The 26,462-nt window shown below is 45.0% G+C and overlaps 1 protein-coding gene across 3 annotated transcripts in view; it reads right to left on the bottom strand.

The window, feature by feature from the left end:
* LOC132388577 (NACHT, LRR and PYD domains-containing protein 3-like) overlaps positions 1 to 26,462 on the bottom strand; it is an 84,549-nt gene that overhangs the window by 31,288 nt on the left and 26,799 nt on the right. For all 3 annotated transcript variants that reach the window (XM_059960954.1, XM_059960955.1, XM_059960953.1), the window contains one exon: positions 5,881 to 5,971. In XM_059960954.1, the coding sequence (XP_059816937.1) occupies positions 5,881 to 5,941 (61 nt within the window). In that variant the 5' untranslated portion in view covers positions 5,942 to 5,971. The remainder of the gene's footprint in view (positions 1 to 5,880; positions 5,972 to 26,462) is intronic.

Here is a 26,462-nt window from a genome sequence, read left to right as displayed (position 1 = left end):
GCATCTGTTCTGGCGGATTTCTGATTTTTATAAATGACCTGTATGACGAAGTGGAGGGGTGGGATATTAAGTTTGCAGATGACACAAAGGTTGGGGTTGTTGTGGATAGTGTGGAGGGCTGTCAGAGATTACAGTGGGACATTCATAGGATGCAAAACTGGGCTAATGGAGTTCCATCCAGATAAGTGTGAAGTGGTTCATGTTGGTAGGTCAAATATGACGGCAGAATATAGTATTAATGGTAAGACTTTTGGCAGTGTGACGGATCAGAGATGTCTTGGGGTCCGAGTCCAAAGGACGCTCAAAGCAGCTGAACAGGTTGACTCTCTGGTTAAGAAAGCGTACAGTGTAGTGGCCTTCATCAATCGTGGAATTGAATTGAAGAGCTGAGAGCTAATGTCGCAGCTATAAAGGACCCCGTTCAGACCCCATTTGGAGTAATGTGCTCAGTTCTGGTCGCCTTACTACAGGAAGGACGTGGAATCCATAGAAAGGTTGCAGAGGAGATTTACAAGTATGTTGCCTGTATTGGGGAGCATGCCTTAGGGAAACAGGTTAAATGAGAGTGGTGAGTGCATGGAATGGGCTGCAGGCAACAGTGGTCGAGGCGGATACGATAGGGTCTTTTAAGAGACTTTTAGATAGGTACATGGAGCTTAGTAAAATAGAGGGCTATAGGTCAGCCTAGTAATTTCTATGATGAGGAGATGTTTGGCATGTCTTTGTGTGCCGAAGGGCCTGTATTGTGCTGCAGATTTTCTATGTTTCTATGAAATTCTGCACTCTTTTTTATCCAAACATATCTTTGCTCATTGTGGCCAAGAAGTTCTATTTTAAATTCATCAGTTCACAGGACTTGTTTCCAAAATGCATCAGGCTTGTTTCGATGTACCTGAATTTTGTGGAGGGAACGCAGGTAAGTTCTTCTTCTGACGACTGTTCCAAGAAGGTCATATTTGGTCAGCTGCCGCTCCAGAGTCTGCTAAATATTCCTGAAGGTCTTTTGCAGTCTAACGGTGGTTTTGATTTGCCTTTCTAGCAATCTTATGAGCACTTCTCTCAGGAGGTTTTTGTGGTCTTTCAGACCTCAACTTGATCTCCACAGTTCCTGTTAACTGCCATTCTTTTACTACATTACGAACTGAGGGAACAACTGCCTGAAAATATTTTGCTATCTTCTTATAGACTTTTACTGCTTTGTGGGCTTCATTTATTTTAATTTTCAGAGTGCTAGGCAGTTGTTTAGAGGAGCCCATGGCTGCTGATTATTAGGACCAAGTTTGAGGAGTGAGGGTATTTATAATGCTTTGAAATTTGCATCACCTGGCCTTTCTTCTCGATGACTGTGAACACACCGTCGCCGCAACAAGCTAATTAAGGTCTGAGCCCTTGGCAAAAGTTATCTGAGAACTCAAATCTCTTGGGGTACCCAAATATTTTGCATTGTGCCCCTTTCCTTTTTATTCCACTCTAAAATTGTACAAAACAAAAATAATACGCTGATCTTGCTTAAAATGTTGAAAATCATGGTTCATCTCTTACGTTATGCCTTTTGGAGTTCAGTACATCTTCTACTCACTTCACTATTCATATTAACAGAAATTTTGACTAGGGGTGCCCAGAACTTTGCATGCCACTGTATGTCCCAATAATTTTGCACAGTACGGTATGTAAGCCCCACATTCACCCAACACCGTGAGCTGCACAGAACAGACTTGCTGTTCACCCCACACACTGCACTTACCATCACTGGTTCTATTATACTTTTTCCTTTGTTCTACTAACACACTCATTGCCATTACGATGATGAAGAAGTGGGTGTAAAATAATGCAATCCACCCTCCTTTCCGATATGTAACAGTGTTCAGCATTAGTAATTCCTAGTGGGATTGCAATGTCGCTAACATTCCTGTCGAATATGTGCTCTTGAAATACTTATATTATATAGCATCAAGCCAGAGCTCTGATCTGCCCATTCCTGGATGTGAACACCATTTTAGGAAACTGCGAGCTCTTGTGTGCCTTATGCTAAAGTGGGGGAATGCTTTCATTTTAGAAAGCAGGTAAAAATCGGCTGCATTATTTCAGGTGTCGTGTTTAGACACAAAATAACAAGTTCAGGTCATGATTCTTGAAGAAATTTCATTCTCAGGATTCTGGACACTGGCCATTCACCTATTTATTTTATCACTTCATAACACTATTCCAGAATCTCTGGTGAGATTCGAACCTGCATTCTCTTCAATGTCTATGGGACTGCACAGTCAAGAAATGCCACCATATCTGGTATTTAAAACCCTGCATATTCTTCTCCTCCTTTCAACTGCCAATTTCTCCTTTGGCTTGTATTTATCCCTGGTCCTAATGTGCCTCAATATCAAAATGGTCAGCAATCTTCTCATGAAAATTGCCTGATGTATCTCAACTCAAGAAGAGAAGGCAGGTAACAGGATGAGTAAGATCCTGGGTCAGCCATAATGGAATGGAGGAGTAGTCTCGAGGGGTTAATTGCCCGTATTCTGTTCTATGTTTTATGGTCTCATGACCTAACCAAGCTTTTTAATCCAGTGTTGTGGGGGGTGGAAAGTATTTTACGGGGCAGATAGTGAATAGGATTTGCGAAAAATGTTGCAAGGCCTACATTTGAAGTGAGGGATGGTAAGATTAAGAAAAATGTGAATATTGTTCGGAGTTGCGAGTATATTAGTGCAGGGAATATTGCTCGTAAGGCGGACAAAATCACCATGTGGAGTTATGAAATTTTAACCATTAGTGAGATCTCTATGCAGGAGAGGCAAGACTGGCAACTTCGTGTCCCAGATTTCTGTTGTTTTCAACGTGGCAGAGTGAGAGGGAATAAAGAGGTATGGAATGGAGTGGGAATAAAGTGTGGTATTACTGAACAGGAAAGTTGTCATGCAAAAGTTCAGACAGGGCAGACTGGACGGCTTAATTACTGAGGCATGGACTAGATTGGCTATAGTGCTGTAGTGTTCTAGGACAATCTCCATTTTTGGCCTGTTCCCTGGAAAATACTGCACTTATTCCATTGATTATAGATTCCAAATCCTAATTTGTGTCCTTTGCACCTAGAACATAGCCCTCCATGTCCTTCCCATTCATGTACCTATATGGAATTCATTTAAATGCTGAGATCATACTGGCATCTACCACTTCTGCAGGCACCGAGTTCCACACTCTCGCCACAGTCTGAGTGAACATAATCCCCTTCTTGTTCCTCTTCAACATTTCACCATTCATTCTTAACTCATGAGCTCTTATTCCAGTCTCGGGGTGATTGTATATAACTCAATCAAATCTCCTTTCATTCTCCAGCTCCTTAGGAAATAAAGACCACAGTCACGCCAACCTCTGAGTGAAGCTGATCCTTTTCCTGTTCACTTTAAACATTTCACCATTAATACTTAATTCATGTACTAATTCCAGTCTCTATTCCTCAGAATTTTCTACAGCTCTATCAAATCTCCTCTTATTCTGTTTCACTCCGGGGATTAAAGTCCGTATCTATTCAACCTTTCTCGACAAATCAGGTCCTCGCATCCTGGCAGTATCCTTGTATTTTTCCCTGCAGTCTTTTAATCTTTTTAATGTATTTCCTGTAGGTAGGTGACGAGAATTGCATGCAGTTCTCCAAATTAATCCTCAATTGATTGAACTTCAACTTAACATCTGAACTACTATAACACTATACTTTGATTCCTGAAGGCCAATGTGCCAAAAGCTTTCTTTATGACCTTATCTACCTGTGATACCACTTACAAGGTTCTGTGTAACTGTATTCTCAGATCCATCTGTTCTATTCCTCAGTGCCCGGAATATTCGCTGTGTAATCCTACACTGGCTTGTCTTCGCAAAATGTAACACCTCGCACATCTCTGCATGAAATTTGCTGAGATTTAACATTTACGATTAAAATCCATTTACGATTTTCAAAATAGTTCCATCTAGTCCAGATCCCGCTGGAAACTTTGACAGCCTTTATCCCTGCCTATATACCACCAATCTCGGTGTCGTCCACAAGCTGGTTATTCCACTTGACCACATCATCTTCCAGATCGCTTTATAGATGCAATCCACAACGTTCCCTGGACCAATCCTTGCAGCAGACAACTAGTTACTTGCCACCAGTCTGAGAGCCAACTATCTATTCCCACTCTCTGGCTTCTGCCACAAATCCATTGTCTAATCCAATTGATTATCTCATTCTGAGTGCCAATTGACTGAACCTCCTTGAATAAACTCCCATGCAGGAACTTGTAAAGGGGCCTGCCAAGATACATCTGATATTTACTGCCATTCTTCCATCAACCTTCCTGGTATATTCCTTGAATACTCTATAAGATTGGACAGAAATGACGAACCACCACACAACCATGTTGAATATACTTAATCAGTCCCTGTCCGTAAAAATTCTATTACTTAGAGCACCATCCAACAACTTACCTAGTATTGATGGCACGTCCATCACATTTACTCAGATTATTTTTGAAGCCTTTCTCAAATAAGGGATAAACATCAGGGTGCCACCCTAGCACAGCCGTTAGTGCAACACAATTGCTGCTCAGGGAATCTTAATTTAAAATTCAATTCTTGTGTCCTGTCTGAGCATATTTCTACCTCCCCACTCATGTGTGCGACTACTTTCTCATTGTGCCTCTGTAGGTGGCTTGGCGCACGGCAGCAGTGGCCTTTCAGATCTGGTGCTACTTTAATTTAGTTTTTTTTAATGTGATTTAATATTAATTAAATTGAATTTTAAAGCACAATAAGGGTTTAAGGCAATGGATAACAGTGCAACTATCTACCATCGCTAGTCACTGCTACAATATAGAGATTGCCCAAAAACAAACCTTCATGAAAATCTGCTGGTTAGGTTGCGCAACTTTAGCTTTTTTGACAGAATCGGGCCTGCAGTCCTAGGAGTCGCCTGATGCCAGTGGTCGGAGGTGGAGACAGTGTAAGTAGTGTGTGAGGAAGCGGATTAAGGCGAGCAGGCAGGAGTCTATGCCAGGAAAAAAATTAAGCCCTAGCCAGCCAGCTCTCCCGTCCGTTCTGCTCTCCAATGGACTTTCAATTGGACTACATCTGTGGCAACGAAATACTCACGTGAGTACAGAAACGGACGGAATCCCGGGCGCCGCCATTCAGCTGTTTATTTATGTAACATTGGACTACCAACCTACTGAACTCTGCTGTGTCTATAGTCTTGTTTATTACTTATTGTAATGCCTGCACTGTTCTGTGTACTTTATGCAATCCTGGGTAGGTCAGTTGTCTAGGGTAGTTTTTGTGTTGACTTACGTAGTTCAGTGTAGTTTTGGTATTGTTCATGTAGCACCATGGTCCTAAAAAACGTTGTCTCATTTTTACTGTGTACACATACCAGCAGTTATGTTCGAAATGGCAATAAAAGCAACTTGACTTGACTTGACTGACTTGTTTCCTCTCACAATCCAAAAACGTAACAGTGGTTAGTTTAATTAGTTGTTGTAACTTGCCCCCTGATTACGTTAGGTTATATCAGTTGACTGCTCTCTGGCACAGCACAATTGATTAAGGAAACTTATTTGAACGCATTTGATAATCTCGACTTCATTCATCACTTTTGCAAGCATGGAAGTCCCAGTCAATATCCATAAAATCTCTCAAGCAGTGATTATAATAAACAAGGATTATATAATAATAATAATAATAATAATAATAATAATAATAATAATAATAATAATAATAATAAACAGGATTATCTCTCTATTTCTCAGCCCTTAATTCTTCCCTGTATTCCTGTGAATTGCGGCCCTGTGCATTAAATTTGGAACTGAAATCAAGGCAACGTTTATTTTTAAAGGTATTCTAACACACCTGTGTCCTTTCCTGCTTTGGAGCCCACTGGATCTCCATCCATATTCACACCTTCAGCCATGGTGGGGATGGGGTTTTCATTATTCTGACTCTGTAATAAACAGAATGAGGATTTATTTGATAGTCAACAAAAGTAAGACATTGTTTTGCGTCCAGCTCATTCCTCACCTGCAAACTGCTCTCTGTCAGGAAGGTAGAAGTCATAATGCACAGATAAAGGCCCTTCATATATATATACTGACAATGTATGCCAACTTATTTAATTACCGCTTGTACAATTCCTGCAACGCCTTGACAATGTAATTTATATCAGAAACAGAATCATAGGTCAGGGTGAATAACACTGGCATATGTTGTGAACTTGGTAACTTTGGGGTATCAGTGCAATTAATGCATAATAGAGTGAAAAAACGAATTACAGTTTATACATCTGAAATATGTAGTAATTACAATGGTATTGCAGTATCGCCAACTTTCCGGTCAAGTATGTGCTCTTGGATTATTTATTTATACTGCATCCAGCCAGATCTCTAACCTTCATTCCTGGGATGTAAACACCATTTCAAAACTGCCAGCTGTTGTGTCCCTCATTCTAGAGGGTGGGAATGCCTTACTTTAGAGGGAAGGTAAAAATCGGCTGGATTATGACAGGCATCGTGCTTAGACAGAGAGTAGCAAGTTCAGGTCGTGATCCTTGAGTGGGTTATATGAACAAATTTTCTTCTCAGGATTACGAACACTGGCTGTTCACCAGTTTAGTTTATCACTTCACATCACTGTTCCAAAATCTCTGGTGAGATTCGAACCTGCATTCTGTTCAATGTCTATGGGACTACAAAGTCAAGCAATGCCACCATATCTGGTATTGAAAACTCTGCATATTTTTCTCCTCCTTTCAATTGCCAGTTTTCTCCTTTGGCCTGCGTTTCTCCCTGTGTGCCTTGATATCAAAGTAGTCACCAATCTTCTCATGAAAATTGCCTGAAGTATCTCAACAGAAGAAGAAAAGATAGGTGCACTGGTTTCAGTGGGATCCTGGATCAGCCAGAATGGAATGGCGGAGCAGTCATGATTGGCTGAATGGCCTAATTCTGTTCCTGTTCCTAATTCTGTGTTTTGATCTCATGGCTTACCCAGGCATTTTAATCCAGGGTTGTAGGTGTTGAAAAGCATTTTGCTGGGCAGATAGTGGAGTGGTTGTGTGAAAAATGTTGCAAGGCCTGCATATAAAGTCAGGGACAAAAAGATTTAGGAAAGTGGTGATATTGGTCGGGCTTGCGTGTATATTAGTGCAGGGAATATTGTTCGTAAGGCGGATAAGCTCAGAGCAAGCATCCTCATGTGGAATTATCAAATTGTAGCCATTAGTGAGAATTGTATGCAGGAGCAAAGAGTGGCTTTCAACATGGCAGAGTTAGAGGGAATAAAGGGGAAGGTGTAGCATTACTAAACAGAGAAGGTGTCATGTAAAAGTTCAGACAGGGCAAACTGGACTTGTCTACTGAGCCATGGACAACAATGGCTAAAATGCTTTAGTGCTCTGTGCCTATCTCCAATTCTGTCATGTTCTCTGGAGAACACTCCATATATTCTGATGATAACAGATCCTAACTTGTCTCCTTTAGCACTGTCTTAGTTGCACTCATCATCACTCCAATCTGGGTGATCTCCTGCTGCTGGGTCAATTTATCAGGAAACCTCTCTTCTCTGTCAGTATTTTAATGCACACCAGATTCCTCAGTGAATCCATTTCCTCTCCAGCCATTCATTTGAATCATAAAATGCTACAGAACAGAAATTTGTCCCTCTGTTGAAATATTAAACTACCTAATCAAGTGTACCTAGAACATAGCCCTTCATGTCGTTCCCAGTCATGTATCTATAATGAATTTTCTTAAATGTTGAAATTGTACCGGCATCCACCACTTCCGCAGGCACCGTGTTCCACACTCTCGCCTCAATCTAATTAAATGTAATCCCCTTCTTGTTCCTCTTAAACATTTCACCATTCATCCTTAACTCATCATCTCTTCTTCCAGTCTCGGCATAATTTTATGTAGCTGTTTCAAACATCCTTTCATTCCCCTGCACTCTAGGAAATAAAGACCACACTCACACCAGCCTCTGAGTGAAGCCTATCCTCTTCTTGTTCCATTTATCCTTAATTCATGAACTAATTCCAGTCTATATTCCTCAGAATTTTCTTTAGCTCTATCTAATCTCCTATCATTCTCTTTCGTTCTGGGGAATAAAGTCCTAATCTATTCACCTTTCCCTATAAATCAAGTCCTCACATCCGGTAATTTCCTTGTCTTTTTACCTGCACTCGTCTAATCTGTTTGATGTATTTCCTGTAGGTAGATGACAAGAATTGCACACAGTACTGCACATTAGTCCTCAATTACAAGCATGGTAGTCCAAGTCAATATCCATAAAATCTCTCAAGCAGTGATTATAATAAACATGTAGAAGTTATCTCACTAATTCTCAGCCCATAATTCTTCCCTGTTTTCCTATGAATTGCGGGCCCAGGCATTAAATCTGGAACTGATGTCAAAGCAAAATTTATCTTTAAAAGTATTCTGTAACACACCTGTGTCCTTTCCCACTTGGAGCTCAATGGATCCCTATCCATATTCACAGCTTTAGTCATGGTGGGGATGGAGTTTTCAACTTTTGGGTTCTTTGCAATGGAGAGAATGAGGATTAGCTGGTGCTCATTCTTCATTTGCAAACTGCTCTCTGTCAGAAAGGTGGATTCATAATACAGACATATAGGAGCTTCAGCCCATCATCTACATACTGACCATGTATACCAGCCTACTTACATAATGCTTGTACAATTCCCATAATGCCTTGGCTATTTAATTTTATTCATGTCAGAAACAGAACCAGAGGTCAGATTTAATAATTTAATAACACTGGCATATGTCGTGAATTTGTGTATATATATATATAGTATATGAAATAGTTAAATTAAATAAGTGCTGCAATAATTTAAAAAAGTAAAAAGTAGTGAACTAGTGGTCATGGGTTCAGTATCCATTCAGAAATCAGATGACAGAGGGTAGGAAGCTATTGCCGAATCATTGAGTGTGTGCCCTCAGGCTTCTGTTCCTCTTTTCTGATGGTAGTGGAAGTCCTCAATGATGGACGCCATCTCTTTCAAGCACTTCTCCTTGAATATGTTTCTGATACAATGGAGGCTCATACCCATGATGGTGCTGAGTAATTTTACAACTCTTTGCAGCCTACTTTGGTCCAGTGCAGTAACACCCTCTGCGCATACCAGACAGTGATGCCCTCAGTTCGAATGCCTGGTGACATACCAAATCTCCTGATGAAATATAACCACTGTCTTGCCTTCTTAATGACTGCATCGATATATTGGATCCAGGTTAGTCCCTCAGACATAGTGACACCCAGGAACTTGAAATTGCTTACTCTCCCCACTTCTGATCCCTCTCTGAGAACTTGTGTGTGTTCTCTCATTTCACCATTTCTGGAGTCCAGAATAAGTTATTTGGTCTTACTGACATTCAGTGAAAGTTTGTTCAGGGAAAGCTGCGAAATCTCACTCCTGTATGCCCCCTCATCTACTTCTGATATTCTGACAACAATGGTGATACCATCAACAAATTTATAGATGGCATTTGAGATGCCACACAGTCATGGATGCAGGGAGCATAGAGCAATGGCTAACCCCACACCCCTGTGGTGCACCAATGCTGATTGTCAATGAGGTGGAGGTGTATTCATCTTTCTTTGCAGTTTTCATGCTTTTTTGTTCTGCAAGATTGAATCACAATGGATTTAATTTGGCTTTGTTGACAGTAATCAACAGAAGAGACTATTTCATGTCAAAGTGAAACACATTTCTATAAATTGGTCTCAAGTTATTACAATTATTAATGACAAAATAATTGATCATATAATTCTTCACTCTTTCAAGAAGTATTTAACAAATGCACATTTGACAGCAATTAGAGCCTTAAATTGGCATGGGTTGGTCTCTATCAGCTTTGCACATTTGGACACTGAATTTTTCCCACATTCTTCTTTACATTACTGCTGAAACTCTGTCAGATTGTAGGGGGACCATGAGCAAACAGCTCTTTTCAAGTCCTGCCACAGATTCTCAATTGCAGTGATGTCCGAACTCGAGCTAGGCCACTTCAGGGTAGTAACATTGTTTTTAAAGAATTTCTGAGCAGCTTTGCTTTATGCTTTGTGTCATTTTATTGCTGGAAAACAATTCTTCTCCCATGTCGCAGTACTCTTGCAGACTGTATCAGGTTTTCCTCCATGATTTCCCCGTACTTCGCTGCATTCACTGAACCCTCTACCTTCACAAGCTTTGCAGAGTCTGCTGCAGTGAAACATCCCCATAGCATGATGAAGTCACCACCATGCATCACAGTGGGGGTGGGCTGTTTTTGATGATGTGCGGTGTTTGCTTCCGCCAAACGTAAGATTTAGTCTGAGGGCCAAAATGTTCAATTTTGGTTTCACCAGACCATAAAATCTTGTTCCATCTGATTTCAGAGTCTCCCACCCCACATGCCATCTGGTAAACTGTAGCCGAGATTTCATGCAAGTTTATTTCATCAGCAGCTTTCTCTTTGCCATTCTCCCATAACGCAGAGACTGCTAAAGCACCCGGACAACAGTCCCTCAAATCTCAGCCACTGAAGCTTGTAACCCCTCCAGAGTTGTTATAGGACTATTGGTGGCCTGCCTCAATGATCCACCTCTTGCATTGTCACTCAGTTATTGATGTCAGCCTGCTGTAGGCAGATTTACAACTGTGCCATATTCTTTCCATTTCTTGATTATTGATTTAACTGCACTGCAGGGGATATTCAATAACCTGGAAATGTCCTTGTATCCATCTTCTGATTGTGTTTTCCATAAGGTTTTCCCTGAGTTCCCTGGAATATCTTTATGTTGTAGTTATTTGTCATTATGGTGTAGTTTTTGCAAAGATACTGACTCACTAGCAGTTGGACCTTTCATGTACAGGTGTAGTTTTAGTACAAGCAATTGGCTGCACGACTGATGATTTGATGTGTCATATTAGAGGGGATGAACACCTATGCAATCAATTACTTAGTGTTTTACATTTCTAATTGATATAGACTACTTTGTGGAGATCTGTTTTCACTGTCATGTCAAAGAGGCTTTTTTAATGTCGATCAGTGTCAAAAAGTCAAATTAAATCCACTACAAAACAATAAAACATGAAGACTGCCAAGGTGGGGTGGGGGGGGGGGGTGTATCTCTGCATTCCAAAAGCCTGCACAGATTTTGATTTTCCAGTTAGCATGCTGAGGATACAGTTGCAGGGAGAGATACAGATGCCTTGGTTCTGGATGTTTTCTGCAGGAATGATGATGATAAGTGCTGAGCTGTAGTTAACTAATAGAATCCTGGCATAGGTATTTGAATTGTCGAGATGATCCTGGGACACATGCAAATGTAATGAGATCATATCGGCCGTAAAACTGCTGTGGAGATCTGCCAATTGCATGGATCCAGATGGCTGTACCCCTTGACAATAAGTACTCCTGTTTTAGTACTGTTTGGGGGGACAGCCTACCTGGCGGAAGAGACAGTGGCCGTACCCCTGGCACAGAATCAAGCCCTGTGGCTCAGAAGCTTAGGGGAAGGAAGAGGAAGGCAGTAGTGATAGGGGACTCTATAGTCAGGGGATCAGACAGGTGATTCTGTTGTCGCAGGAAAGAAAGTCTGATGGTAGTTTACCTCCCAGGTGCCAGGGTCCGGGATGTTTCTGATCACGTCCAAGATATCCTGCAGTGCGAAGGAGAACAGCCAGAGGACGTGGTACATCTTGCTACCAATGACGTTGGTAGGAAAAGGAAGTGGTCCTGAAAAATGACTACAGGGAGTTAGAAAGGAAGTTGAAAAGCAGGACTTCAAAGGTAGTAATCTTGAGGTTAGTGCCTTTGCCATCGGACAGTGAGAATAGGAATAGAATGAAGTGGAGGATAAATGCGTAGCAGAGGGATTGGAACAGGAGGCAGGGATTCAGATTTCTGGATCATTGGGACCTCTTTTGGAGCAGCTGTGACCTGTACAAAAAGTACGGGTTGCACTTGAGTCCCAGGGGGATCAATATCCTGGTGGGCAGGTTTGATAGAACTGTTGGGAAGGGTTTAAGCTAGTTTTGCAGGGGTGTGGGAATCAGAAAGTGAGCGCAGGGATTAAGGTAGAAGGAAAAGGGCATGATGCTAAGAGCTCTGAGTTGATGAGGAAGGACAGGCAGGGGACGAAACATAATTGTAGCCAGTTAAAGGGATTTAACTGTCTATTTCAATGCGAGGAGTATTAGGAACAAAGAGGATGAACTTAGAGCATGGATTAATACGTGGTACTACGATGTTGTGGCCATTAGTGAAACTTCGTTGGAGGAAGGGCAGGAGTGGATGATGCAGGTCCCGGGGCTCAGGTATTTTAAAAGAAATAGGATTGGAGGTAGAAATGGGGGAGGGGGAGAGTGGCATTGCTGGTCAGGGATAGTATCACGGCTATAGAAAGGGAGGACGCTGCAGAGGGAGTATCCACTGAGCCGGTCTGGGTGGAAGTCAGAAATAGGAAGGAATCAATCACTGTGCTGCAAGTAGTCTATAGGCCCTCAAATAACCCTCAGTACACCGAGGAGCAGATAATTAGGTAGATTTTAGAATTGTGCAGGAAATACAGGGTGGCGGTTATGGGTGATTTCAACTTTCCTCATATTCCCTGGCACCTCCTGAGTGCCAGGGGGATAGATGGGGCTGAATTTGTCAGGTGTGTTCAAGAAGGATTCCTGACACAGTATGTGGTCTGGCCGACGAGAGAAGAGGATATACTGGATCTAGTTCTGGGTAATGAACCTGGTTAGCTGACAGACCTCTTGGTAGGAGAGCGTGACCATAACTTCCTTAGCTTCAGCGTAGCTACGGAAAGGGATAAAATCAGATGAAATGGTAAAGTGCTTAACTGGGGAAGGGCTAACTTTGAAGGGATGAGGCAGGAGCTAGCGGGAGTAAATTGGAAAACGATTTTCAAAGGGGAAAGCACAGAAGTAATGTGGGAGAAGTTCAGGATAGGTTTGTCCCACTGAGGCAAGGGTAAAATAGTAGGGAAAGCAACCGTAGCTGACGAAACATGTGAGGCAACTCGTCAAAAGGAAAAAGGAAGCATATGTTAAATATAAGAAGCAGGAAGTAGGAGGGTATCATGAGAAATATAGGGTAGATAGGAAGCAGCTAAAGAAAGGACTTAGGAGAGCTCGACGGGGACATGAGAAGGCCTTGGCATGTAGGATTAAGGAGAGCCCCAAGGCGTTCTATGCGTATGTGAAGAATGGAAGGACGACGAGAACAAAGGTTGGACAGTTAAAGGCTAAAAAGGGCAACATGTGCCTGGAGGCGGAGGAGGTTGGGAAGTCTAAAATGAATACTTTATTTCAGTAGTCACAAGTCAAAAGGATCTTGATCAGATTGAGGTCGAAATAGAGCAGGCCTGTGTGCTGGAAATGTGGATATCAAGGAAGATGAAGTGCTGGATCTTCTTAAGAACATGAAGATTGATAAACCCCTAGGGCCGGATAAGATACATCCCAGGTTGTTGTGGGAATTGAGAGAAGAGATCACTATAGCATTAGCTATGATATTTGAATCCTCTTTGCCTACAGGTGAAGTGCCGGAGGACTGGAGAATGGCAAATGTAGTTCCCTTGTTTGAAAAAGTTAATAGGGAGAAACCTGGGAACTATAGACCGGTGAGTCTTACCTCAGTGGTATGCAAACAACTGGAAAGGATTCGTAAGGATAGCATGTGGAGAAGTGCAGTCTACACATGGATAGTCAACATGGCTTTGTGAAGGGAAGATCGTGCCTCACGAGCCTGATTGAGTTTTTGAAGAGGTAGCAAAAGAAATTGATGAGGGAAGGGAAGTGGATGTGGTCTACATGGACTTTAGCAAGTCAGTTGTCAAGGTCCATCATGAGAAACTCATCCAGAAAGTCATGAGTCGTGGGATAAGTGGAACCTTGGCTGTTTGGATAAAAAATTTGCTTAAAGGAAGAAAGCAGAGGGTAGTTGTAGAAGGAATGTATTCTGACTGGAGGTCGGTGACTAGTGGAGTGCTGCAGGGATCTATCCTGGAACCCCTGCTATTTGTAATTTTTATAAATGACCTGGATGTAGAGGCGGAAGGATGGGTGAGTAAGTTTGCGGATGACAGGAAGATTAGAGGAGTTGTGGATGGAGCTGCAGATTGTCTAAGGTTCCAAGAGGATATAGACAAGCTGCAGAGTTGGGCAGAAAAATGGCAGGTGGAGTTCAATCCAGCTAAGTGTGAGGTGATGCAGTTTAGAAGGACAAACCAGAAGACTGAGTACAGTATTAATTGTCAGTTACTTAAGAGTGCGGATGAACAAAGGAACCCTTGCATTCAAATCTATACATCCCTCAAGGTCGCCGCGCAAGTTGATAGGGTAGTTAAGAAGGCCTATGGGATGCTATGGCTTCATTAACAGGGGGATTGAATTCAAGAGTATAGAGGTAATGTTGCAAATCTACAAATCTCTGTTGAGACCGCACTTAGAGTATTGTGTTCAGTTCTAGTCACCTCATTATAGGAAGGATGTGGAAGCTATGGAGAAGCGTGCAGAGGAGATATGAAGCAAGGTTAGCAGAGAAGGGACTTCTCACTTTGGAGCATAGGAGAATGAGAGGGGACTTGATAGAGGTCTACAAGATTATGAAAGGCATAGACAGGGTGTATAATCAGTACCAGTTTCCCAGGGCACCAATAGCAAACAGCAGAGGGCATATGTACAAAATTAAGGGAGGAATTTTCAGGGGAGACATCAGGGGTAAGTTTTTTTACACAGAGTGTTGTGAGTGGCTGTAATGACTTGCCAGGGATGGTGGTGGAGAATAAAACATTAGGGGTATTTAACATCCTCTTGGACAGGCACATGAATGAAAGCAAAATAGAGGGTTATGGAGTAGTGGGGGTTTAGTACTTTTTTTTAAAAGGATTATATGGGTCGGCACAACAAGGAGATCTGAAGAGCCTGCACTGTGCTGTACTGTTCTACTGTTCTATGGTTCTATGTTTCTACGACCGCACCACTCTACGGATCAGTTTAGTGAATCTTCATTGCACTCTCCATAACAAATACTCTAACCTCTTTGTTAATCCTTTATAGAATTAATTTCCACCTTCTGAAGCCCCGACTTGCCCCAGCTACTCATCTCCCATCTTTGTCACTTCCACTTCCCCTTGTCATTTCCACCTTCTCACCTCCCCCTCACCTGGATCCACCTCTCACTCCCCAGCTCCTGCCTCTACCGACCCCTCACCATTTTTCGGACTGTTTCCCGTCTAGTCTCAGTCCAGAGGGAGGGTCTCAGCCCAAAATGTTGACGGTCTATTTCCCTCCACAGATGCTGCCCGACCCATTGAGTTCCTCCGGCAATTTGTTCTTTGGTCTGTATGACCTCTGTTAGTATGGGGAGCGGGATTTTACTCCATATTCCAGGTACATGCTCAACAATGATCAAATAATTATTAAAGTCATTTTCAGTCTTGCACCAGTGAGTCTTACCATCAATGCCATGTAGATTTTACCTCCCTCCCTACCCACTGTACCTCAGTCCCTCACCATTCACACACACTCAGTGTTCCTGTTTCTCCTACAGAAGTGGATGATCTCACATTTCCCACATTGAGCTCCAGCTGACCTGTAGCTTCCACTCACTTACGTTGCATCCATTACCCTGAAAGCTCTCGACAAGAGACGCAGAGGACAGAACCATACAGCACAGGAACAGGCCCTTCAACCCACTATGTTGTGCTCAAACAATGAAATTTGTTATCAGAATGTTCACCAGTCAAATCCGTTCTTCTACAAAATGTACATATACTTCTAATTTCCTCACATTCGTGTGCCTATTGAAATGTTTCTGAGATGTCCCTAATGTGTCTGATCTACCACCACCCCAGGCAGCACATTCCAATGACCCATCACTCTGTGTGTAAGAAATACTTACCCCTCACATCTCCTTTAAAATTCCACCTCTCACCTTAATTGCATGTCCTCTGATGTTAGACATTTATACCATTGTAAAGAGATATTTTCTGTCTACTCGACCTATGTCTCTCATAATCTTATAAACGTCTATCCAGTCTCACCCCAGCCTGCAGGACTCCAGAGAAAACAACCCGAGGTTGTCTAAACTCTTGTTACAGTTCATGCCCTCTAATCCAGCCAGAATCCTAGTAAACCTCTTCTGCACCCTCTCCAAAGCCCTGACGTCCTTCCTTGAATCTGGCGACCAGAACTTTATGAAATATAACAGATGTGGTCTATCTTGAGTTTTATGAATTTTGAATTCAACACTGTATCTTGACTAATAAACGCAAGCATGCCATTTGCCTTCTTAATCACTCTATCAATCTGTGTAGTCATTTTGAGAGAGCTATGCACTTGGACTCCAAGAAAGCTGTGCTGATTGACACTTCTAAAGGTCTGGCATTTACATTTAGCCTACTGAGCTGCCAAAATGATCATCACTAATCAAATCTCACTGAGATTTCTCAGGTCCTGTTGAATTTATTGCCAAGTGCACAAGTACGGGAAGGTACAGGTACAGAGAAACACTGACTTGTAGCAGCATCACAGGCAAGTATATTGAGATAACACACAACACATAAATTATACAACTTTGTATCAGTAACAATATAAAAATAGCACTTTTACGTCATTAATGATACATAAATATACATTTTGTGTCTATAACAGACTTGGAAATGTTGAATTTCCTCTCTCAGCCAAATTGTTGACAGTTTAGGAACAACTGGGCTCCAAGCACCAGTCCCTACAACACCCACTGGGACATCCTGAAGGTCCAGGAAGTTTCTGGTTACACACAGACAACAGGAACAGATGCAGACCACTCGGCCCCTCTGACCTGCCTCATTATTCAACAAGACTCTAGACTGGCTCATCTTTGCCCCCGAGCACCACTTCTGTTCCTTACTTTCATCGGACCATTGGCCCCACTTGTAGGTCAACAGTCTGCCTGTGTTTTTCCCCCAATGTGGTGAATCCCTCCACTTGGTACCACCGTGGGCTCAGACATTTCCACAGATGAGCCCCTCCTGTCCCCAGTTGGACAAACATCCTGTCCACCCCCTCTCACACCACCTTTATCCTTTTAATAAAATCTCCCTATTCCTTCGATTTCTGCCGGGATGCCTCCCGGAGGGCCAGCATCAAGCCGACGGGCCGAGCGGACTCCTCCTACATCTCAGCGATACTTCAGACCCCAGCTGCAGGCGACGCTTCATGAACGGTCCAACTTCCTTATAGGGGAAATGGAAATAAATCAGAAAATGGACTTTTACTTTGAGGTTTTTTTTTTCTCCTTTGATGGGGAGATTGGGGATGTTTAATTCCCTCTCAGCTGGTCCGCCTCCTCTATTGGGTGTAATCAGTGACTGAAACCTCTTTGCATCAATGGGAATAATGCGGCTTGTGGAAAGCGCCCGTGGGTGTAGGGTGATGCAATTAGTACTTCAGCCGTTAACCTATCACAGCGTGAGCCGGGCAGAGCATGTATGACATAAGGTACCGTAGACGTGATGTCAAATCCAGGTATGGAGGGCACTGAATGAACATTTAATTTGATTTCAGAGGGACAACGAAATCAATCATGGGATTCGGCCTGCGGCACTGTGTTTCTTACTGGTTGAGTGGGCAGCGTGCTGTTTGTCTCGAGTTGGGTCACTAAATCACATTTTTTTGCGGGATGACTTCTAGGCTGATCTGGTTTCGGATAGCTTCGTCAGTGCCTCACTCTTTAGAATTCTAAAAAAAGAGCAACTGTTTTACTAATGTAAATCCGAATTGCCAACCAGGTCTACACACAGTGTATTAGACAACAGACGACCTCTCGTCCCTGTAGTCTTTGTCTCCTGGTAAACTCAACACCCTGACAGTGTGGACCATAGATACCCCTTCCTCTCAGAGCCGGGGGATCATTCAGAACACTGGATGCTGAGAGGAATTATGTTTGTTGATTTTTAAAGTTCGCTCAGAATGAAAGGGATGGATTTGATGTGGATGTCAGGAGAGTCGTGGAGAAAGGGCCGGACAGCCGAGACCCCTCCATTGGCCTTCGGGCCTCCGACCAGTGGTGTCGATGTGGGGACCTCCGGCCACTGGGGGTTTCGCCGGGGATCTCTTAATTCCCCAAATGGTCCACGGCTCGTTCCAGCTTCCCTCTTCCCTCGGCCTTCACGGTGATAACAAACTGACACATCGCCTTCACTCCAGGGGCAGGGACACTCTCCCACTCCTCGTCCCTCTCCTCCTCCCCCGGCTCCCGACGAGACAATGCATCTGCATCGACATTCTTGCTTCCGGGGCGGTACCTCAGGCTGAAATCATATACCGACAATGCCGCCAGCCACCGATGTCCTGTGGCATCCAGCTTCGCCGAAGTCAAAATATAAGTGAGAGGATTGTTATCCGTTCTCACCTCAAACTTGGCTCCGTACAGCTAATCGCCCAGCTTGTCCACCACCGCCCATTTCAGCGCCAGGAACTCCAACTTGTGAGTGGGATAGTTTCTCTCAGATGGCGACAAACTTCGGCTGACAAAGGCTACCGGCCTCAATGCTTTGCCATGCTCCTGGTACAGAACAGCCCCGAGACCCTCTCGGCTGGCATCTGTGTGCAGCACATATGGCTTCTGGGGATCAGCAAAAGCCAACACCGGGGCCTGGGTCAGTGCCCTTTTCAAAGATCGGAACGCCTCTTCACATCGATCACCCCATCTCGAGCCAAAAGGTTCCGCCGGGTTCCGGTATCCTCCAGCATCCTGCCTCTGGTTCCCCGTCCTCTTCTTTCCCACCGGGGGATAGCCACACAACAGCTGAGTCAACGGGTGACACACTTTGGCGTATCCTTTCACAAATCGCCGGTAATACCCACAGAACCCCAAAAATGAGCGCAGAGCACCCACTTTCTGGGGTCTCGGCCAGGTGGTCACGGCCTCTATCTTGGTTGGATCAGTAGCCACTCCCTCTCGCGAAATGATATGGCCAATGTAGTTAACCGACAACTTGCAGAACTGGCATTTGTCCAGGGAAAGCTTCAACCCTTCTTCATTAAGCCGGCCCAACACCTTCAACAGCCTCTCCTCATGTTCCTCCAAAGTCGATCCAAACACTATCAAATCATCCAGGTACACCAGCACCTCCAACAGATTCATATCCCCCACAGTTCTCTCCAAGAGCCTCTGGAAGGTGGCTGGGGCTCCGGATATGCCTTGGGGCATTCGTTCGAACTGAAAGAACCCCAGCGGGCAGATAAAAGCGGTCTTCTCTTTATCGGCCGCACTCATCGGGATCTGGTAATATCCACTTCTTAAATCCAGCACACTGAACCACTTCGCACCGCTCAGGCAGGCCAACGCATCCTCGACTCTTGGGACAGTATATTGATCAGGGACAGTTCGCCGATTCAACGTCCTGTAGTCAACACACATGCGCACTCGCCCATTCTTCTTCCGTGCCACCACTATTGGGGACGCATAAGGACTTCGAGACTCAGCTATGATTCCGGCCTCCTTCAACTTGCACAAGTGCTGTCGCATGTCCTCAACATCTGCCGGAGCCAGCCGCCGGGATCTCTCTCGGAACGGGGTGTCCTCCGTCACCCGGATGATGTGGCGAGTGCTTTTGGAGCAACCAACATCAAACTCGCCCCGAGAAAAAACAGCTTCCATCTTCAGCATCTTCTCCACTAGCCTGCGTTTCCACTCCGGCGACACTGGGGAATCCCCGAAGTTAAAGGCTTCAGCGGTCAGCTCCCTTCGATGCTCCGATCCCTCCCCGTTAGGGGTCCGCACTGGTGCGCTGGACATTACCGTCACCGGGAACAGATGTGCCAGCGGCATTCCCCTCTTAAAGGTGATTTCTCTTGCCGTGGTGTTCCTGACACTAATAGCTATACGCCTCGCATGTACCACCCCTGGTCTCTGCACTTCGGGCCTCACCAGCGCCCCCGCCGGAAATCGTGTCTCCCCTTCAAGATCGTCTGGGGCGTCTCCTCACAGGGCTTCTCCTGTGGGCACTCCTGGGAATCTGGGGGTCCCCATCACTAGGGCTACCTCCCCTGGTCAGATCACCTTGGGCCTCGCCTGCGTACACCACACCGTTCCTCGTTTACACTCCGGGTCCAGCCCTTGGGAGGCAACCCCTTCTGCGAACACTGCTCGAAACACTGGATGCACCGAGAGGGTCTCCAGAAAGTCTTCCCCCCCTTTCTCCTTACAAGCTCCCAGGAGCCGTCGCACAACGGGGGAGTTAGTCCCCACCAGGAGGGCAGCACCACCGGTTTCCACCGGTTCAGGACACACCAACACCAACGTCTCAATAGTTTCCGACACTCCCACATCGCCCTCCGAGGACTCCAATCTCTCCAATAGGTACCCATCGTACTGGTAGTCACCCTCGCTCACACCCCAAATCTGCAGGGCGTCAAATGGTGTTACGGGCAAATGCTTTAGATATTGATTGTAGAAAGACCGGTACAATAAGGTCACCTGCGATCCCGTATCAAGAACGGCTTTTGCGTAAATTCCCTCTATCCGTAGACCCACACTGGCACGGGGTCCTACCAGCCCATCCGGAACAGAGGCGTGGGCACCCGGTGGTCTTCCGGCTGATCTCTGGGAACGTGTTCCTCCAGAGGCTCCAGTCCGTTCCCTCACTGAGCCTCTCCTAAGTTTCCCGACACCTCTCCCTTTTTAGTCATAAGGGGGATTGTCCTCCCCATCCGGAGTAAGCTTGGCTCCGGAGAACACCCCCAGCTTCAGCCGTGGCCTCTCGGCCACCCCCACCAGGGAATTAAGTGCGGCTGCCAGCTCCGAGGCTTCCACCCTACCTGGGGAGCGGGGCTTAGTCACGACTCCCTCCTCCCACCTCCCTTTACTGGTGCCAGGCACCTCTCTGTGGTCCACCTCTAGCTCTAACTCCTCCTCCGATGTCTCCTCAGCCTCATCTTTGTAGGAGAGGAGCCCCCACAGCACCTACTCTCCCGGTACACTGACCGTCGCCGGCAGTTCCACCATCCTGACTTCAGCACTCGTATGAACCAACACCCAGCTAGACTCTACCTCTTTACCACACCATCTAGCTACCAATTCTACCTGCCCAATACCCTTCACCGAACTTAAACCCCGCACTATCGCGTCTCCTGAAACTCGAAAATCCACTCCGCTCACTACGCATGCGTACTGTACTGGTACACCTTCAAACTGGCACCAACAAACAAACTTATCTCTGTCCATCTCCGCTCTGTTGCCTGTGCGATTCCACAGCCCCTGACAATCCAATCCGGGACGAGCACCCCACAAATGTAACCCTTACCCAACAGGCTGGTATATGTCTAGGGGAAAAACTCTCCAACCCACCTCCCGTACACGCAGGTGCTGTGAGAATCAAGTTTATGCCTCGCGCCCGCCAACAGTATCAAACCCACAACAAATACCGTTATGAAATACACTTTAAAGAGTTTACTAAATTTAAAAAATCGTAGGCAATACAATATACATACAAGGAAAAAAACAAAAGGCGCCAACTTATCAAAGTTCAGTCTGTTTAGTGCACTCGTTGGAGCTCAATCAACGAACCAATCGACCCATCCGGCCGTCGCACCTGGGACCACCACGGTGGTCTTACGAGCAGTCCAGCACACGTCCACCTTCCTCGGCGTCTTCCTCGGCCTCTCCAAAAAACCCGCGAAAAACCCTCCCCCAAGTTCCCAGCATCACAAGACACAATGACATTCCCCATTGATTAACAAATGAATACAATTACCATATCAGCCATTCTAAAGTGAAACAACGGTGAGAGAAACACTTATCCGACAAAGAAGCATTCCTACTTGTAACAAACCAAAGAGGCCATTCTGAGTAACATACCCAGGACATTGTACACACACCTGCAAGTTCTAGCCTTATAGCCTCATAATTTGCCCTTCCCCAATTAAACATTTTCCTGTCCTCTCTGATTCTATCCTTTTCCATGATAATGGTAAAGGCCACTGGAGATACAGGCGAGGACGCAGACTAGGTTGCAGGCAAGGCTTCAGAAGAAAGGGAAGGGAAAGGAACAGTCCAGCGGTGATCACTGTCCCCCAGGTGCTCACCCAATGAGAGATCTGTGACCTGACACGATTCGTTACCTAATACCAGATCTAGTATGGCATTCCCCCTAGTCAGCCTGTCAACATACTGTGACAGGAATCCGTCCTGGACACACTTAACAAACTGTGCCCCGTCTAAAGCATTGGAACTGATCAGGTGCCAACCAATATTCGCCAATAATATTCGCCCGGCAAGTCTTATAATCAATACAATGTACTTTTGACCTCCCTCCCTGCCCACTGCACCTCAGTCCCTCACCATTAAACCCACCCAGTGTTTCTGTTTCTCCGACAGAAGTGGGTGATCTCACGTTTCCCACATTGGACCAGCTGACCTGTTGTTCCTACTCTCTCCTTTTGCTTCCGTTACGCTAAAAATTCTCGACAACAGACACAGAACATAGAACAGTACTGCACAGGAATAGCCCCTTCAGCCCACAAAGCTGTGCCAACAAAGTGAATTTGTTATTCAAAATGTTCACCAATCAAATCCCTTCTGCCTACAAAATGTCCATATTATTCTATTTTCCTCACATTCCTGTGCCTATCGAAATGTCTCTGAAAAGTCCCCAATGTGTTTGCCTCTACCACCACCCCAGGCAGCACATTCCAGTGACCCACCGCTCTCTGTTCAAGAAATACATGACCCTCACATCTCTTTTAAAATTTCCCCTCCCACCGTAAATGCATGGCCTCTGGTGTTAAACATTTCTACCATTGTAAAAAGATATTCTCTGTCGACTCTACCTATATCTCTCATAATACATAATCTCACACCAGCCTGCACCGCTCGAGAGAAAACAACTCAAGTTTGTCCAGCCTCTCGTTATAGCTCATGCCCTCTAATCCAGGCTGTATCTGGCAAACCTCTTCTGCGCCCTCTCCAAAGCCCCGACATCCTTCCGAGTATCGGGCGAACGGAACTGTATGAAACACTCCAGATGTGGTCTAACTCGAGTTTTATAGAGCTGCACCACAACTTCCCGACTTTTGAACACAATACCTCGAATGATAAAGTTAAACATGCAATTCTTAACCACTCGATCAGTCTGTGTGGTCATTTTCAGAGAGCGAAGCGCTTGGACTCTAAGATCCCAGTGCTCGTTGACACTGGTAAGGATCTTGCATTTACATTCGACCTACCGAGCTGCCAAGATGATCATCACTAATCAAATCTCACTGAGATTTCTCAGGTCCTGTTGAATTTATTGCCAAGTGCACAAGTACGGGAAGGTACAGGTACAGAGAAACAGTGACTTGCAGCAGCATCTGATAATACATGGAGCATAAATTATGCAATTATACAATTCTGTGTCACTAGCAATGTGGAATCTGGTATGATGTCATTAAAGATATATAAATATACATTTTGTGTCGATAACAGACTTAGAATTGTTGAATTTCCTCTCTCAGCGAAATTGTTGACACAGTTTTGGAAACAGCTGGGCTTCAACCAGTCCCTACAACACCCACTGGGACATCCTGAAAGCCCACGAAGATCTGGTTATTCCTTCTCTTTAAACATATGGACAACAGGAACAGGAGCAGGCCTTTCGGCCCTTCTATCTCGTCCTGTCTTTCAATAAGACACTGGGCCAGTCCATCCTTGCCCCCTCCACAACACTCCACTCACCACTTTTCCCGGGCCTTTGGTCCCGCGTGCAGGTCAACAGTCTGCCGGTGTTTACCCCAAAGTGGTGAATCCCTCTGCTCGCCACCAATGTGGGCTCAAATATTTCCACAGATGAGCCCCTCCTGTCACCACCGGGACAAACATCCTGTCCGCTCCTTCTCACACCATCTTCATCCTTTCAATAAAATACCCCTTCTCTCCCTCCTTCTTCTGCTAGGTTTCCAACCTCCCCGTGGAGCCAGCATCAGGCCCACGGGCCGAGCGGTCTCCTCCTACCTCTCAGCAATGCATCAAACTCCGGCTGCAGGAGACGCTTCACAAACGTCCCCAACTTCCTTTGGAGGAAAATGAAAAGAAGTTAAAAATCGGGACATTCACTATGAGATTTGTTCCGCTTTGATGGGCAGTCGGTGGCGGGAGGGGATGTTGGTCGGCGGGGATAACGACCTCTTGGCTGGTCCGCCTCCGCTATTGTGTGTAACCAGTGATTGACATCTCTTTGCATCAATCGGAATAACACGGCTTGTAAATACCCTGTTGAGAGCGCCAGTGATGTGATTAGTACTTCAGCCATTAACCCGCCTCAGCACGAGCAGGTCCCGGTGTGGGGGGTGGGGGCCCCGTGCTTTAAAATACCTGAATGGACATTTAACTTGATTTCCGAGGGAAAACAAAATCAATCATGGGAACCATCCGGCTGCGCCGTGTTACTGTTGAGTGGGCAGCGTGATGTTTGTCTCGAGTTGGGTCAAAGAATCCCAAAATTTTGGGGAGGATTTTCTATATAAACATATAACAATTACAGCACGGAAACAGGCCATCTCTCCCCTTCTAGTCCATGCCAAATCATTACTCTCACCTAGGCCCACCAACCTGCACTCAGCCCATAACCCTCCATTCCTCTCCTGTCCGTATACCTATTCAATTTTACTTTAAATGACAATATCGAACCTGCCTCTACGACTTCTACTGGAAGCTCGTTCCACACAGCCTCCACTCTGAATAAAGAAGTTCCCCCTCTTGTTACCCCTAAACTTTTGCCCCCTAATTCTCAACTCATGTCCTCTTGTTCGAATAGGCTGATCCTGTTTCCCACAGTTTTAATTGGTGCAGTGTCTCGTTGTTCAGTATTTTGAAAAACAGTTGTTTTACTAATGCAAACCAGAAATGCCAGCCTGTTCTATACATAGTGCATTAGAACTCTTGGTCCTGCAGTGTTTAAGTCCTTGTAAACTCAACACCCTGACAATGTGGGCCATAGGAACTCCTTCCTCTAAAAGCCGGGGTATCATTCAGACAGCTGATCGCTGAGAGGAACTATGCTTTTGATTGTTATTTTTTCCCAGATTTGCATGGATGGAGTTGATGTAAGTGTTGGGAGTGTCCTCTCCGTTGTCCCTCCAGCTTCCGAACAATGGTGGCGATGTGGGGACACTGACGAACGGGGGGGGGGGGCTCCGCAGGGATCTCTTGTTATTTCCCCCAGGAATATTCTGACAGTGTGGGTATGATTTCAATATCCATCGTTCCTTTTAACTAATTTCAATTAATTTCAGCTGATTCCGCACTCTGTCCCACACGTGGTCCCCCACCCTTTCGCAGCCAGGGTAATGCATAAATTGCGAGAAGAACTCTGCAGTCCTGGCAACATCCGGGGATGGAAATAAACCGTCGACGTATCGGGCTGAAAAACTTCATCAGTACTGGAAAGGAAGGGGGAAGGGCCAGATGATTGATTGATTAGGGATCCGTGGGTTGGTCTGAGGGACCCGCGTCTGTGTGTCAGCAGCTGCATGTCCGCGCTCATACCTCACACAGTGGTGGCCTTTCTGATGAAATTGAATCCAATTTGTCCGACAATTCACTCTCATTAGGGAATGACCAAAGTCGCTTTAACCCTTTATCCTGCTGGGAATCCGATAAAGCCTAGAACTTCATATAGGAGACACCATTTACATCTGATGCTCTAACCGTTCCCGGGTAACCACAGTCTGACTTCCCGTGTGAGCGGAAATGGACGTTGACTTGGACCTGGGTGCTTAAACTGCACGGACAGTTCAGCCTGAGATGAAGCCTAAATTGACATTTTCCGGCACCAATGAAGCTCAGTAACTCGCACATCATTTGACGATAGTTGTCTGGCAGATGACGGTTTCCCACATGGTCTCAGCGTGAGCCCAGGAGCGTGAGAGTAACAAGCACCGCGAGAGAGCGCATCGGGCAGTGGGCGAGGCGGGGCGGTGAGCTGGATCACGAGATCCCCAGGCAGTTTGAAGCGAGATTGACAGGAAGCGTGATTCTCGGTCCGACACCGTGCTGTCCACCACTCCCAGTTAGTTAAAATTTCAACCCCCTAACGCAGCTGGGGCGCATAAATAATGCACAAAGCTGGACGTTAATGATTAATGTTGTTTTCAGTTCAAATACATAAATAAAATCCTATCTCCCTTCACATGCAGTCATTAAACCAGCTTATATTAATTAAATTGTCAGAGCTTTTCTAGTCAACATACCGACATGCATAACTTGACCACACGGCCCGTCGAAACTGCTGCAGATCATGAAATCATGACTGATCAGATCTAAAATTTAATTATGTATTCCCCCATGACCATCCCTGTAACAGTTCTAACCCACTGTTTATCAAGAATCCCGTGCTTAAACAGAATCACAATCTTTGCTTCCAGTGGTCATTGAGAAGAAGAGTTCAAATTG

This window comes from Hypanus sabinus, unplaced genomic scaffold, assembly GCF_030144855.1.
Source record: "Hypanus sabinus isolate sHypSab1 unplaced genomic scaffold, sHypSab1.hap1 scaffold_353, whole genome shotgun sequence".
Classification (NCBI taxonomy): Eukaryota; Metazoa; Chordata; class Chondrichthyes; order Myliobatiformes; family Dasyatidae; genus Hypanus; species Hypanus sabinus.
The sequence above is the reverse complement of the archived record's forward strand: the minus strand, read 5'-3'. Positions and strand labels throughout refer to the sequence as shown.